Source organism: Musa acuminata, unplaced genomic scaffold (genome assembly GCF_036884655.1).
Source record: "Musa acuminata AAA Group cultivar baxijiao unplaced genomic scaffold, Cavendish_Baxijiao_AAA HiC_scaffold_1091, whole genome shotgun sequence".
Taxonomy (NCBI): domain Eukaryota; kingdom Viridiplantae; phylum Streptophyta; class Magnoliopsida; order Zingiberales; family Musaceae; genus Musa; species Musa acuminata.
The window spans coordinates 199,281-215,868 of record NW_027021305.1 but is presented as its reverse complement, the minus strand read 5'-3'; the positions used below and the strand labels follow the sequence as shown (position 1 = coordinate 215,868).

The window sequence follows — 16,588 nt, the reverse complement described above, 5'->3', positions numbered from 1 at the left end:
AGAGTTCAACCAGATGCGGGATCTTATCGACGCGCCTAGGAAACTACTATATATCTTTCTTTCGCCAATCGAGCTCCTTCTTGAACACCCGAAGAACTAGACCACTCCCTTCTTTAAGTCATCCGATCCTTTAGTAAAGCCTTACTCTCCCTTCTTTAAGTCATCCGATCCTTTAGTAAAGCCTTACTCTCCTTTCTTTGACTCTGAAAACTGTCATTCCCGAACTGACTTCTCTGTCCTTCATTCTTGTACTAATGCCTATCAGCCACCAAGCCGCTGCTCTAACTCTGACTCCCCTAGCTCTAAACCTCGCATTGCTTACCTGTATTTTATATCTCTTTTTTAGGTATAGGTATTCCTTTCCCGGCTATTAGGCTTACATTACAGTATCCTGATTCTTTGCATCGTTCCTTGCATTCCCGCGCTCTTTACCTCCATTCTTTGACTTACTTATTCCATTATGTATGTTAAGCCGTGAGTCTGGCAATACTTCCAATGTAAACGAACTACTTGCATACAGGGCCAAGTCTTACTCATAAGTCACAGAACTCAATCTGGTATTCCAAGCCTTATTATGCTGCAGTTGTGTCCAATGTCCTTGCCTTATTGCCTTGCCTTTTTAGTATCGCTTTCCCAGCTAGCATTCTCGTATTGACTCTGACGCCCCTGTAGAGCAGTCGGAATTGTCTAACTAGAAAATGGCTATGCCCAAGAGCTGCCTTTATCCACTTGTTTGGAGAGTATGGCTCCCCTTTCCTTGATTCTTATACTGAGAAAAAGCCTGTCCTACCTTGCTTTTAGGCTGACTTTACTTGTTTGAAAACCCCCGCCTCGGGGGCCCCTCCATAGTCTTTTACTTACTTGGCTACCGGCCTGACTTTCTTTGCTTTGAGTCTACCACTGTTAACTACAAGAATCAAAACAATACCAGACGGAATCAAACTAAGCAATTAGCACCTTTATACTCGAAATAGGCTTGCAACTCATTACTATAAGGCTTAATGCAATATGAGTTTAACCAAACCCTGCTCTACTGGCTCTCGGGCTTACTTTACTACATCTCAGGCTTACTTACTTTAGCACCAAGGCAGCCTTTCCTGTCTGTAACTCCCCAACTACTAACTCGGGATTGAACCCACCGCTAACAATACCTTAACTCGAAACTGGGAAGCAACCTGCTACTATCAGGCTGTAACTAATGTTTCCAAGACTTCATCCAGAAAGCGGGAATCCAAATAATCACCTCGGAACTCATTCTTTAACCACTGCCATTGGATCGTTATGCTGATCCTTATTATTCTTATGATCCTTGAAACTACATCTTGACTGACCGCTCCAAAGCAAGATTCCGGACTTTAGGCTTCAGGCTAAAACGAGATCTTGTGGTAGCATATGATTAAGCCTCCTAGGGAGCGGCAACTCACTCGTGGGGCTCAAAATGAATCAAGTACACTTGCTACCATTTCCTTAGAATAAGTCTGATGTGTGTATATGATCTGCTCTTCTGTTAGCATGAGCACATGAATAAGAAGATTTTCCTCGATGTGTATTGGATCCGCTCTTCTGTTAGCATGAACAGATATGAATTATGTTTTGATCCTCTTCCTTATGCTTAAGGAATAGAAGACCCTACCCAACCTTGATCTTTCTTAAGACTAGCAAGCCCTCTCGAATAAGTTCTATGATGGAAGCGGTGGAAGCGGGGACAAATCTTTCACTTACTGAGAAATTCAAACCTGTTACTATATCATCCTGAAGACGGATGCGACGTGAGGAGGTGGCATTTAGAAGTGTAGCTGACTTAACATTTAGGTTTCGGCATAACAAGGCTTTCACTGTTTTTTCGCACTTAGGCGCACAGCGTAACGTTGGTAATGATTCTACTACGGTGCCGCAAATGTACAAGCTGATCCTAAGTAATCGTTGTAGTGCATTGGATTCCCCCGGAATGACTTCGTTATGATTGTAGAATTGCTGCAATTCTTCCTGAATAGACTCCATTCTCCCGTCGAGAGTGTCTTTGAAAGTATCACCTAAACTATTCCGACTGAATATGAGAAAGCCTATAAAACATAAAGCGACTATTATTTCTTCATTATTTATTGAGATATTCTTCGAACTTGATGCATAAATAGATGGAATAGCAGCAAATAGCATATTGATATCCTGCATATCCTTTGAACTAAATCTCATTGGGCACAGGGGTTATATGTATCCATCTTTCTGCAATGGAACGGGAAGTAGTGTAAGACACCCGGCGGCCAAGTCCAATAATCAAAAGAAAGAAGAGAACGAAAGTAGAGTATTTGGATCACTTAGATGTAGTAATGTTTAACCTTGCATGCAATTTATAGATTCGACAGCAATAGTACCTCGGACTCGAAAAGTCATAACGAAAATGGCTGATCCAATAGCGGATTCCGCAGCAGCCACTGTTGGAACTAATGAAGCAAATGATTGACCCATCATATCATCCAAAGAAACAGAAAATACCAAGAAGTTCGAATTTACAGCTAATAACATTGATTCAATTGGCATTGACATAATAGGAATATTTCGTCTATTAAGGAGGATTCCCCAAATACCTAAAATAGAGATAATCATGGAAAATGTGAAATATTGAAAAAGATCCGTTTCGGAAACGTGGAATGTCAGAGAAATTCAAATGAGTTAAGGCTTAGAGTCATTGAGTCCAGGGAACTTTCATTATTATTCTTTGTCAGGCTGTTCCCCTTATCAAACAACGCTATTTCCTTTCCCTTCTTAGAACTCAGTGTATAAGGAATTCCTTCTTCCTTCCTGATCAACTGAGTCCAAGAACTCAAGGCATCTGGGAGTCTTTACTCCGGGGTAATTGGAATCCCACTCCCCGATTGGTAACAGCAAGAATTTGGTCAGGCGAGGAGCCCTTACTAAGAACCTAAAGAAAGAAAGACCCTTCCAATTATTATGAATCACCGCCACCAGAACGTCATTCACTAGAGGCTGAATCACTTCGTGGTGAGGGACGGGGGAAAGAGGGTTCATCGGGGGAATACTATTCTACCCAGAGAAAGAATCCTACTTACAAGAATCCTACTTACTTAATAAGATAAGAGTCGCTATGAAAGCCTTACTAAATAAGATAAGAGTAGCTATGAAAGCGGAAAATAGATAGAATATTGGGTTATTATACATTTGCATTTGAGAAAGATTGGATGAGTTCACAAAGGAGCTTGACTTACTTATTAATTGGGATCGCCGAACGCAACGTCCGAAATAAGGAGCCTATAGATGTTCAACTTAGTTATTCTTGAAAGGGTATTTTGGCTCGCAATCAAGCTAGGGTCCTGATCGAGCAAGACCTAGTCCTATCTATCTACCTCTCCAGACACAATATCTTGAGTACCTATGATGGTGACTACATCTGCTGGCATGTGATGTTTGGACATAGAATCGAGTCCTTGTGAATGGGCAGAACCAGGTGCTCTTATTTTACAACGGTAGGGACGATTGCTTCCATTACTAACAAGATAGACACCAAATTCTCCTTTAGGTGCTTCAACTGCTGTATAGGTAGAAGGAGCTGGTACGGAAAACCCTTCAGTATAAGGTTCGAAATGGTGAATTGAGGTAGAGTAGACCGATGATCCTGTAGTTATTTAGCAGGCTATAGAAAGAATCGAAAAAGCTTGCTTGCCCACTAAACCCTAAACTCACACAGGTCCCATCTCTCTCCAAACCTAACGTGATAGTTTCCCATCATGGGGCTTTCTATCTATAGATTTAGTCATTGCCTGGAAAGGATCCCTTTTGTTAAGAACTGCTTCTATGGATAAGGCAGAGCGTCCTTGGTTCAGCATTATAGCACATAGGCTTCGGCAGCTCTATAAGTTAGCTGAAGTCCGACCGTTCGCTTTCTCAGTAGCGAAAGCGCTTCTCTTTTCCCCTTAACTTCAAGTATAAGCACAAGAGATATAGATTCTTGGATTCTTGCTCCCGCTTCCTAATCTGCGCTCGTCAAGCCAACGACACGCTTTTTGGGAGGTGAAACATTGGTTGAAGCGAAATGACAGCATTGAAGAGATTAATATATGGTAACGGTTATTTCGGACTGCATCAAAAGTGGCCTACTTGACTGAGAGGAAGGTGTTAGTGCTTTCGGGTAAATTAAGCTAATCCCTATTTTGGTGCTACTCCTATACCGGGAAGAAGCAAAGAGCGAAGCGTTCTCTTGGTTTCCAAACCTCTGTGCTTCTAAAGACTGCCCTCTCTCGGCGAGATTATGGTTCCGCCTACTACGAGGATCCCGATTCCCTGACTTAGTCTTTATATCTCCTGGGATTCCCGTGGTTCCTATGCCGCCGCGTTTCCCGGTCCTTTTCTTTTAGTGCTTCGACCCGAAGCGATAGCTTGACGCTAGTTCAGTGGATAAGATGGCTGCGCTATAGCTCACTAAAGAATGGGACGGCAGTGGTCCGCCGGCAAGCTTGTTCTGATCTTGGACGCAGTACATTGGAATCCTGAAGCACCACCACGAACACTACCTTGCGTGCGCCTGCGGTGCGGTAAGGTAAGGCACCACCCTGTTGTGCCAGCAGCCAACTCCTCAGTGTCAGCTTAGTTCTCCTCATCAAGCCACTTACTTAATATCTAGCTTCCCAACTCGTATATAGTTCCCTTTCCCCCAGATCAATGAATAAGGGATAATAAGCTTCTTCCGAAGAACGAACCAGAAGCGCTATGTCGGGGCGAGGGCCGGGAAACTGCTCTTAATAAGGACATTTTGGTTCCCAATGCTTCTCTACGCCAAATTAGATGCGTCAACCTCGGGATGCTTTACTCCTAACCCTACTAAGGTTCCGAGATGGAGCTTAACCTGAGTCTAAGTTAAGAACGGGCGATGATCTATGTTTCACACGGCGCACGATTCCATGGATAGTTTCATTCTTAATCGTGCCGGAGGACATAGCTTATAATCATCGGCTTTGATCATGCCACTAGGCATTTGATTAGGACATTGAACAATGATCCGAACACTTTGTCGCATCTCTTCGATACGGATACAGTAACGATCATAGCGATCTCCTCTGGTACCTACTGGTACGTCAGGATCCGATTGGTCATGAACATCGTAAGGTGCTGCTTTTCTCGAATCCCAGCATACCCCAGGTTTGGATTGGTAGGCCCACTACTGAACTTTCACTTAGGCCCGGGCCAAGTCCGTGGGCAGTCGGGCAACAAACCCCCCAAAACAAACTGTACGTGGGAGTTTCCCTTCATACGGCTCGAATCATTCTAAGATGCCCCACGAGAGGAGAAGAGCATCTTTCCTGTATTTGGATTGGGTTTGGTGTTAAGCGCGCAAACAAGCACTGGCCGAAACCAACAGCAAGGAACTATTACCAATAGAGTAAGACACCGAGCGTCATACTTGTTGATTTGGCTTTCTCTGAGGGTGCGGGACGCTCGCGGAGATTGCCTTCCTTACCACCAAGGTAGTTCTTGGGCAAATTGGATCCAGGAGAAAGCCCAGTCAGCTATCTTTTCGGTGCAGGTAACGTTACCTACTGCTCGGCCTTTGCTTTTTGAGACATCCTATACCCACTTTTCTATGTGCCAGCTTCACTTCCATATGGAGAAAGATGGGCTTACCATGTTCCATCAATAGCACCTAACCTATGCCGATTTTGGCGGACCGTGCTCCACCCCGGTGAACTCATGCGGTTCCGACGTGCCTAGAGGCCAGAGGCGAATCAGTTCACGGCAAAACAGAATAACAGTAAGGCCTTCTAATAGAAATAATGGACTGGGGCTTACACACATTCGCTTACTTACGCTGTCCCCCCTCAGCTCACCCTAGCCCAGGTCGTATCCAAGGCTTCACACTAAATCTTGTCGTATCCAAGGCTTCACACTAAATCTTGACTGACAACATATGCATGCTTATTACGGGTCAGGCAGAACCGTTGTAGCCTGATGGGAACTTCCCCCATATTGCTATCAATGTCTTCATGTCGCACGACCTCTTAACATTACACCACTGAATCCCCAATCCTTTGCTTGCTGTGCAGTGACAGTACCAATATCCACTAATCGTTGTTTCCAGATACGGTTGCTGGTTGACATCTCTTCTAATTCATCGATACGAGAAGCAAATTGTTGTGTGGAGGAATCAATATCTCGACATAAGCCAAGAGGAAGATCTTGTGCAACTCCACCAGGTCGTATGAAACTGGCATGCATCCTGGCTCCCGGGACTCTTTCATAGAATTCCAACAATTTCTCCCGCTCCTCAAAAGCCCAAAGGAACGGAGTTGATGCTCCCACATCCATAGCATGAGTAGTTAAAGCTAGTAAATGATTTGAAATTCGAGTTATTTCACGGAATAACACTCGTATATATTGAGCTCGTAATGGTACCTCGCAATTCAAGAGTTTCTCAACTGCTGAAGAATGAGCGTGTTCTTGGGCCATCATAGAAACATAGATAGGGTCGACGACGGAACGAACAACGAAACCTTACGACAGCTTTTTCGTACACGTTCACTTGCATCACATACACAAGTGCTCTCTGAACCGTGCAATAAGGTCACCCATAACACGGCTCTCCCACAAGAGTGACCTTAGCCTCCGGCAATGCTATTCAATCATATTGGAGAAAATGTCCACTACTTGACTTATTAGAACTTGACTTATTAGAATTGTATTGTGAGCTGGGCGCAGAGGGGCCAAGCAACGGGACAAACAACTACTAGACGCCAAGGCACGGGCCAAGGAACTACTAGACGCCAAGCAACTACGGAAGTAGTTGTGCGGCAGTTGTTACTAGTCCTGTGTTCGACCGCCAAGGCACTGCTAATGTGCCGACCAAGCAACGGGATGAGCAACTACAGTTGCGAATGAAAAAGCAAGACGTTGGGCGTGTTATAGGAAGTTATAAACAAGTCCTTAGTTCGGGAGCCCGACTTCTGGAAGTTGAAAACTCATTAAGAGTCACCGGGCAGAGCTTTGCTACTTCAGTAGGGGGCAAGCAAGCTGTTTAGTTGGATAGTGACTTATTTATTAGGGTACGGGCGACGAAAGGCAACTTCAATGACAGAAACGTGGTAGCCTTTGGAAGCTAAAGCTCAAGTTGTTTCAAGCAGGGAGAGAAAGTGAAGCTTGAGAAAAAGGGCTATTGACCCTAACCTCGGAAGCTAAGATGCTAAGCTTTTATAAAAGGGGCATCGCTGCAAAGAGAAACTGAAAGCAGACTACTAAAAGTAAGAAACTGAAAGCAGACTACTAAAAGTCAATAAGAAAAAGAAATCTAGTAGGACTAAGCATTAATCAGAAAAAGAAATCAATAGAAGTAGGACTAGCATGAATCAATTATGGGGTTTTTAGCTGACTGAATCCATCCCCAACGAAACCACGTTCCTGCCTTTGGTACTTGAGTAAGCTTCTGATTTGATTAGAGTGAAAAAGTTGGGTACTTGCGCTTTCATTTAAGTACTTTTGATTGCATAGGAGTGGGGCTTAGCTCTAGATTCCGCCTGCTTGCAGAAATGAATGGATCAGAAGGGTTCTATTTACGAGGAGGTGAAGTGAAGGCAAGAAGAATAGAAGATAGCCTTAAAGGTCAGGAAGAGGAGAAAAAGGTGCTTTCATCTATCTCGGCAAGTTTCCCGAAGCGTTGGAAATGCTTAGAGAATCACTGGCATGCTTTCTACCCCTCATCGTTTCGCCAACAAAGAATTCCTTAATTATTGAACGATTGACCATTCCTTCCCTACCGAGCCGAGCCGCCTCTCTTCGCCATTCGAATTACCTCTGCCTTCCTTTAGAAGTAAGATACAAACCTTTCGAATCATAGAAGTAAGATACCAACCTTTCGAATCACTAATGAAAATCCATACTAGACGACTTTATTGTTAAGTGAAAAAACACTTAGTAAGTAATGACCCCAAGGGAGTTTACTCGACCCATTCTCTAGTCTCCCGCACGGAAAAGCGAAAGTGATAGACTCTGTATGAGGACCTCCTTCCCTTTTGCTCTGCCCACTTTCCGTTCACACGGTTATCAAAGCGGAGGAAGGGTGGGCAGCTGGTACCACGAGCCCTCTGTCCCACACATCTATAAAGAAGCAAGTGTAGTTCACCGGTTCCACCGAATGCTCCTATCTCTCGGCAAAGATAGTAAGAGTGTGCAGTTATGCTTCGGATGCTTCGCCATGGAATAGATCGACTCCGTTCCCAATTGTTTTCCGGTGCACTCGCTTTATATCTCCGACACACAAGGAAGGAAGCTGCCCTAGCCTCTGTCCGGCCGATCATTCCGCTGGCATCTTGCATTCACGCCTAAGTTTGACTGCCGCTCGGGGATGTAGTTTAGGATACGTTTGTCTTAGGGCTCTACCACCTGTTATCTCCTTATACGACATGCTGTTGTCGTCGACATATTCAATATGTTACTTAGTCATATATGCCTCGCTGCTGGTGAAAGAAAGAGAGGACTTCCATTCAGTGACTCCGCGATCGCCCTCTAAACGATCAAAATAAGGTAAAGCTTGAAGATAAGTTTTGTACTCAATTAATTTCTCAGTCCCTCTAGTCGGGTGGGCGCGGTCTTTCGGCCTCTTCCCCCTGAAAACCGTACGTGCGGGTCTCTCCGCATGCGGCTCACGCCATTCGAGCTGCATGAATTCGAAAATCCCAACGTTCCTAGGAAGCTAATTAGCAGTGTCTTGTCTGCTTGGCTCTCTGTCTTTGTAGTTGTTTATTGTCTGCTTGCCCATTTGGAGTTACTTGTATAGTAGTTGCTTGCCTGTTTGTAGTTACTTTGCGGTCGTTTGTAGTTACTTGACCCCTTTGATTTCCGTTAAATGACCCGGCCTCCCCTGGCTCTTACACCGTCCGGGCTCCCTTTCCTCCCGTTGCTCCCCTGGCGCTTGCCTACCACGCTTCGCGCCTGTTGCGTTTTCGCCAGACGGTCTTTGCCAGTAGTGCCATCCTCCCCGCTTGCTGTCTGTATAGGTGGCTGCTACGTTCTGTTAGGCGCTTAACGGATATTGACTTAACAGATATTGAGTAGTTGACTTGGACAGCTGGCAGGTTACACGTTCCACTGTGCCGAGATGTTAGGTGCAGGTAGTGATGATCACCCCGGGGTTCGTTAGCGAATTCAAATAGGGCGGGCACTCCAGGACCCGCTATGGTTCAAACCCAGGTCGGTTCTCTATTCATCCGACATATGTGTGGATAACGAGGCCACCTTCAAAACCTTATCCCTTCTATCCCTATCCAAAGTAAGGTATTAAGGTTAGGTTGAGTTGCTGAACTTCCCCTTTGACCGGTGCTCATGACGCGCTACGAAACAAACCCTTACTGTGCCTGGGGACCTTGCTTGGCATAGCTAGCGGCATAGGAGCCTACTCAGCGTCAGCGGCTTCGTGCCGCACTGGAGTGATCCAATATGTGGTTCCGCACGTTCCACTACTTCTCCGTTCATTTCCAATACTGATCGTGAAACACCATGAGCAGCAGGATGTTGAGGTCCGGAATTCGAAGTGAAATTCTTGATTTGCCCGTTCCTAGTCGTCATGGGAAAGAAAGGAAGAAAAACGGAAGAAAGATATTATTCCCCTAGAGCTTATCCAGTACTACCAGAAGCATCTCCTTCGCCCGCGCTGGCCACCTTGCATGCAATCGAAGCGCTAGGCAATTAATAGCTCACCGAGCGATGAAGGAAACTTCCTCCGTTCTCTGCTTTTTAGGGCTATATTCTATTATAGGCTTAAGCTATTCCTAATAGCTACGTTTTTTATTGCTGAGAGAGATAGATTCCTGCTGGAGAAAAAGAACTATGATATTCAAAGATGCTAGAAGTTCAATATAAAAGAAGGCGTGGTACACTCCATACAGAGAGTTAGCCGTTGTGCGAAGCCCAGAAAAGGATTCATTTTCCAAGAGAGAGACAAAACCGATCGAAGGCTTTACAGAGATGTAAGAGAACGAGATGTTATTTTCCTCCCAAGAGAACTGCTAAGAGATGAACATCAAATCTTTCAAATGAACTTGCTAACAATCCTATTGCTTGCTACTAGAAACTCCTAATAGAATTGGACCTTATATATGAACTTATCTTCATTTCATTTACTTATCTTCATTTCATTTACTTATATTATAGATTAGATTCTATGAATGGAATTGACTTATATTAGAAATTAGATTCTATGAATTGAATTGACTTATATATTGAGACTTCTCTTCTATGGGTTGAATTCTGTAAAAGCTTACAGCAACAGGCGAGGCTTACCCCAATCAAGTAGGGAGGGATTACCCTTTGACTCCAATTGTCACAGGTTCGGCGGACTCTCCAGTGGTTTATGAGACTTTTGGAAGCTCCTGCTGGCTGGCTTAACAAAAAGATGGCGCACAAGGGCTTTTTTAGAGCTGGCTTACTTCCGCTTATTATTTACCGGTTGGAGCCTTTCCTTCTTCTTTGCTGAAGTCTCTTTCCTTTGCTTGCCCTAGCCATAGATCCGCTGGATAGAGGTAGCTGATTGCTACAGGTCAAAAACATCAAATCCAGAAACTATCTGGCTCAGGCCAAAAGCAAGAGAACGAGCTCCGCTTTAGAAGCGTAATAAGGCATAGCTCGCTAACGCAATAAATGGGTTTACCACTCATACTACAGCGCTAAAGAACTCGCTACGCTAGCTCAACAAGAAAGGCGAAAAGATGATAGGCAGTTAAGTTACTTACTTCTATATTTTGTAGTGCATTTCCATTCAAGCGACTATGTACTAAAGAATGGCTCGCTTACAGAGCCCAGCGCTCCTCTCTTAGTTGGAAAAAGAGGACAAATGAGAATGCTGGTTATCAAAATGGGGAAAACGACAGGACAGTGAAAGGTGGCGGGACGATAGCCTCTTTGGAGAAATGCGTATAATCGTGTTGTCGGACGCTGATTTCAATCATATTTCGATTCTTATGTTCTAACTCTACTTTTCTCTTGAAACTAGGTTCTATTCTTATGTTCTAACTCAACTTTTCTCTTGAAACTAGGAAAACTACCCTACGAGTCTAATCAGCTGTCATTGTACCACGGATCGTTTAGTGTGAGTTCCATATTTTCGACAAAATGGAATGGGCCCCACATTGATACTATTTTTCATTAACAAGACTGACTTATACTTTAGACTCATACCATAGGAGCAAAAGCCCAAATGAATCCAAAAGAATAATGAGTGTTTCGCAACGAGATAATTCTGAAAGAAGAAATCAGATGTATAGTGGAATCAAAAGCTAGCTTGCCATCCTATGTCCTTGACCTTGCTAAACCGTCCATTATGTTTAGCTTCTACCTAGGCTACACTGCAAAGGCATCTTGCACGCCTGCTCAACTACTCGGTCTATTCCTCTATGAGACTTTCCACTGCTCTAGATACTTTCCACTGCTCTATTCCTCTATGAGACTTTCCACTGCTCTATTCCTCTATGATACTTTAAACGACTCTATTCCTCTTCTATTTCTATTTGACTTTCCAAGTATTACCTTGCGTTATGCCTGCCCGGCTTTACTTCTAATTGATAGGCTTACCGATGCTCTTTCAGTACCTTTTCAATCATCTTTCTTTGGTTTGGCATTTTCTCAACTTATATCTCAAAGGCGTGCCACTTTTCAATCTGCTGGTGTGCGGGTGGATCTTCGGGGCATCTTTCCTGTTCCGGGTATTTAGAATACTTAGAATGGTAACTATAATGACTCACTCCTTACTTGGATGGAGAACTTATGCTCGGGTGGTCAAATGCTTCTTTTCCCTACTTTCCGGCATCAAAATACTTAAGATTGGCATAATCCGAGAGTTTTAGGACGCCTGCACGGGGTGGAAAACCAGCTATTCGAATAGATCAGTATTCCAGTTTGATGGGTCAGCTAAAAGTTCTTAAGGCCCTCTCATTAAGGCAAGTAACAGAAAGCGTGGACAAGAAGGAAAGCAGTCTTTGAATAGAATCAATCCCTTATCGATAGCCTTAGGAAGAGTTCATAGGCACAACACCCAGAGCCTTAGGAAGAGTTCATAGGCACAACCCCTAGTTTTCCCGCATGTAACATCGACCTAAGAGAATCCAATCCAACTTTTCACTGCCTATATTTCTTTCATTTTGGAAAACAGTCAAAAGCAAGAAAGAGGGTGAGTTTGGCCAGTGAAGAAAGATAGATATTGGAAGGAATCCTCAGTCGAGGTCAAGGCGGAAATCCGTTTGTGAAGAAACTCTCCCCATCGTTCAGGTGATTAGATTGGCGTAACTAGAATCAGTGGCCTAATAAGGCCGGGAAAAGAGGAATCCCACATTTATAATCAAGTTCGAAAGCCGCAGTTTCGGCTATGACAGGGCAGTAGTTTGGATAGAACCTACGCTACCTACTTTCTTTCCTTCAAGCTCTCATTCTATCTTCTTACCTTACTTTCCTTCAAGCTCTCATTCTATCTTCTTACCGGAGTGTTTCGGTTCCATTTAAGAGAAAGACTGCAATACAGGGCGAGCTATCCTTGCTTGTTCAGAGCACAGAAGCCAGAAATCGAATTCCACTCTTCCCTAACACTTATGATTTTCTAGAGAAATCCAGAGAATCCATTATGATATTGAATTAGTAGACTGTTCAGTTCTTCCTTCCTTCTTAAAGAGATATGTCTCCTGCCCCCTTGCCTGTTCAGCATAACTTCTACGAAAGAAGTCCGTCCTCTTTTTGAAATAGGCACTTCTTTTCGAATTGAACACTGTATTTCCCATGCATAGCTCTTTCCCTATCTCATAGCTCTTTCTTTCCCTATTTCATAGCTCTTTCTTTCCCTATCTCATAGCTCTTTCCCTATCTTATGAAGTGGAAGTGGAGATTATTAATGGAAGAGATATCCAGTGGAAGTGGAGATTATTAATGGAAGAGATATCCAATCATAAAGCCTAAGAATCAATGATAATCATAGCTTTGATTTGAAGCTGTTCTCTGCGGGCACTCGAACACTTTTAAGTCTAGGGATAGCTTCGGGCGAATCAGTCTTCATGGAGGGAATAAGTTCATTAGAAGATTCAATAGTAAGCATCTTTGAGCCGGTCTGTCGTCTCGTTTCTCTTCTGTTAGTTGGCCACTTCGTACTCGGCCCGGCAACGCACCTTCTTTTTCTTTTCCCTAAAGAATGGAAATACGTCCTTTTTGTACCAGTCCTGCTTATTGGAGGAGCCTGCCCCAGAAGAGAGTCATTAAAGTCAAATAATCAAGTGTTTTTTAGAGTCAGAGCTGGAATTGTTGAATCAGAAGCATCTCTGGAGTCAATACCTGTCCTCTTCCTATTCCCGCTAGTAATAGTATTCCTGAAGGGTTTAGTTCATTAGGAGATTATTGATCCACATTCCATAGGCAGCCCAGGAAGGGTCAAATCACTAGAACTAACAAACCTCTGAGAATGAATCTCTTCACTCAATGCCAATAGACGGAGAAAGAATGCAGACTACCGGGAAGGAAATCCAGAATCAGAGCTAGTAATTGAAGCATGGAACACCCGGAGCCAATCCCCTAGCTTTTGTCAGTTTCTGCGTTGGTGATATAGCAGTCTCCTTTTTCTCAAGAGTCAAGCGGGGGAAAGTCAAGTCAAAAAGCATTGCCGAGGGCATGCAACCCCATAAGATAGAAGCTCATTGAAGAAAAGTGTTTTAGATGAGAAAGCTGTTCGTTCCTTTGAAAGAGGCACTTTCTTATCACATGTGCTCGACTTTGAGATTCAATCATAAACCATGGCCTCCACTTGTACGGAGATGCATGCATAAAGGCTTTTTGGATCTTCATCGACAGTACCCTATTATCGAACCCTCTTGTCGAGCGGCTTCTTCTAATAAACTCCTCTTTCTTCTATCGCCGACACCTATAGCATATTGGCACTGTTCCTGTGGCAGTGCTTGTCCGGATCTATCCCCTCACTAATGTACAAAGAAGGAGAATCCTCTAATCTTGGGAGATAAAGACAAAGCAAAACATAAGATAGAGGGTGAGTTTTTGCCTGTGATGGTCTTAGCGCTGGCTGAAGGTCCTTTATGAGTTTGTACTGGTGTCGATCATACCCCCGATAAATAAGCTAAGGATGTTACACTAATATTCTGGATTAATGAACTTCTATTTGAATAAGTGTGTTTACTTTACTTAACTTCATTATGCTTTCCTGTCTGGGAAAAAGGAGATATCCGTTTTTTACGACGCAAACAGCATGGAGCCGTCAAAGCTAATAAGTGGAGTTTGGCTCTTGTAAAAGCTATGAGAATTCTCAAAGAGCAGCGACTATTATGGCGAGGGAAAAGGCAGAGTCCCTGTGCACAAAAAGAACCATCAGTGTATCACTGGCTTTCAGCACCTTACTTTTTTCTTGCTATGAGTCAAGGGGTCCCGGTAGGAATTCGATCTCTTCAATCTCCGTAATTCTCTTTTGAACCTGCTGGAGCCGAATAGCAATAACTTTTGGATCAGTTCGGGATGGATTGGTTTGAGAATCCTTTGTTTCAGACGTTATATGAAGATGTCTTCTTTACTCTGAAAGGAATCACCGCCTCCTAACCGTGTAGTGGGGGAATCCAAAAGAGCTATTCACATTCGCGCCTCACTCTTTCTTTTACGAGTTTGGTTATTCCATGAAAACCTACTTCCTTCAGTCCCGGGGCCCCCAACGCACATTTGAGCGGGTTCATCTTGAGTTTCTCTTTCCTCCGATCCCAACCAGAAACAGAAACAGGACCGGGCGGCATGAGGTCTTCTTTGTTATCCATAAAACCCCTTCCCAGCAAACAAACAAAAGCAAAGCAGTAATGGCAAACAAACAAAAGCAAAGCAGTAATGAAGAGCAACCCGATCTAGCTGGGCACGAGAGTTAGATCACACTAATTCCATTAATGAAACATATTGCTTCTGACTCTTCCTTTTATCTGATTCGAAAGCATTGTACATAGACTCCATCTTTCAAATCAACGGCTTTAGCAGCAGTAAGAAGAGAAGGCACAGTTTGACATTTCTTATTGATTGAGAAGAAGGAAGGCACAGTTTTACATTTCTTATTGATTGACCGACCGTTCCGTAAGCCTTAACAGTGTAGTGGGCTAAGCATTCGTTATTCTATCGTGGACTCGGGACAATTCCTATTTCTCTTTCTTTGTTCGCGAAGCACCGACACTCTTTGGCTCGCTAACATGAGTTCTTTGCCTTATTGCCCGGTGCCAAAAGATGGGTAAGTACAGGCACCTGCAGTTGGAAAGACTTAGAGTTATTCTAAGCTCCAAAGGTTTATTGACCGTTCCCATCGTTACCCAGTTCCTTTGTTTGCTTGTTTGCTTCTTTCCTATTCTCAATTGGAGGTGAAAGAGAGACGAGATAGAGGTTTAGAACGGAATGGCAAGCAAGGTGCTGAAAGCCTATAGGCCGCCTATTTCTATTATACGGTCAAAAAGGGAATTTTCGAAATCGGGTCCTTCCATATATAATAAGAAATGCGAATTAAGACTCTTCCAATTGGGCTTTTTTCCATAATTGAGATTTGAGAACTTTCCATTCGAAAATAGGCTTTGATCGGTCAACGAAATGCTCCGCTCGAGAGGTCATTCTCTTTCTAGTTAAAAGCTGTTCAGGCATCCGAACAGGGGTTTTTGTAAACTAAGTGAAGTATACCTTATCACTGCACGTTTTCGATATATCTTTATCCCAGCGTAGGCACGCCAGTGAGAGGAAAGATCTTACTGTTCCCTCCGAGCAATGGTCGAATATACAGCCGTTACCGACATCATCCGGTTCAAAAGACAGAAGAGCTCACTAAGGAAGGGTCCATAAACATTATGGTATTCCAATTGCTATTCATTTCATTATTTATATTCTGAATCATTATGTAATAACTTTGTACTCGGCTTATAGGAACGGGCCCCATAATCCACCACGTTACGCGCACTGCATCCCTATAAGGGTTGTGTTTAGGGATACGGACTCTGGATTGGTTTCGAAGGAGTCTCTCTCATGGTAAAGTTCTATCTGAAAACGTCTATGTATAAGAAGCACGCACTTAGACTAGCTTAAAGGTATCTTCGCATAGACTGACCAAAAAAGAAAAACACCTTCCACTACATAACATAGGCGCTTTCGGATGGCCGCAGCAAGGATAACTACGTCTTTCAGTATATGGATAGACACTTATGCGGAACGAGTTATTTATACTTTCGAAGGGACTATCCGGATCCTTTTTCAAATAAAAGCAGCTACAAGGCGGAGCAGAATTAGCACTTACTCCTAACCCGCCTCATCCAGATCCAGGGCCTCACTTACAATAGAAATGAGAATCAAAACACTATATGAATAGCTTACTCGCAAGGCAACACTATAATAGGGAGAACTTCTTTGCTAGCTACCAGCTAAAGGTTCTAATTCATGAAAGTACCAACTCTCGGATCTCTAAAATGATCTATTGACGGGCATATTCTCACTGTCTGGGCGATTCCCTAATACAGGGAGAGGACCTGAACCTGAACGTATGCTACAACATTCTATCTTGTCTAGAATCCTAAACTTCTGCCTGTCTTAAGCGCTGGTGAAAAGG

The 16,588-nt window shown here is 43.6% G+C and overlaps 1 protein-coding gene and 1 pseudogene across 1 annotated transcript; both read right to left on the bottom strand.

The window, feature by feature from the left end:
* Window positions 1-1,531: 1,531 nt before the first annotated feature.
* On the bottom strand, window positions 1,532-2,337 carry LOC135666400 (ATP synthase protein MI25-like). Its single transcript, XM_065177962.1, has one exon. The coding sequence runs from the start codon at window positions 2,191-2,193 to the stop codon at window positions 1,630-1,632; it is 564 nt and encodes a 187-aa protein (XP_065034034.1). The 5' UTR covers window positions 2,194-2,337; the 3' UTR covers window positions 1,532-1,629.
* Window positions 2,338-2,795: 458 nt separating this feature from the next.
* LOC135666402 (NADH dehydrogenase [ubiquinone] iron-sulfur protein 2-like) lies at window positions 2,796-16,335 on the bottom strand (annotated as a pseudogene).
* Between the last annotated feature and the right edge of the window lie 253 nt (window positions 16,336-16,588).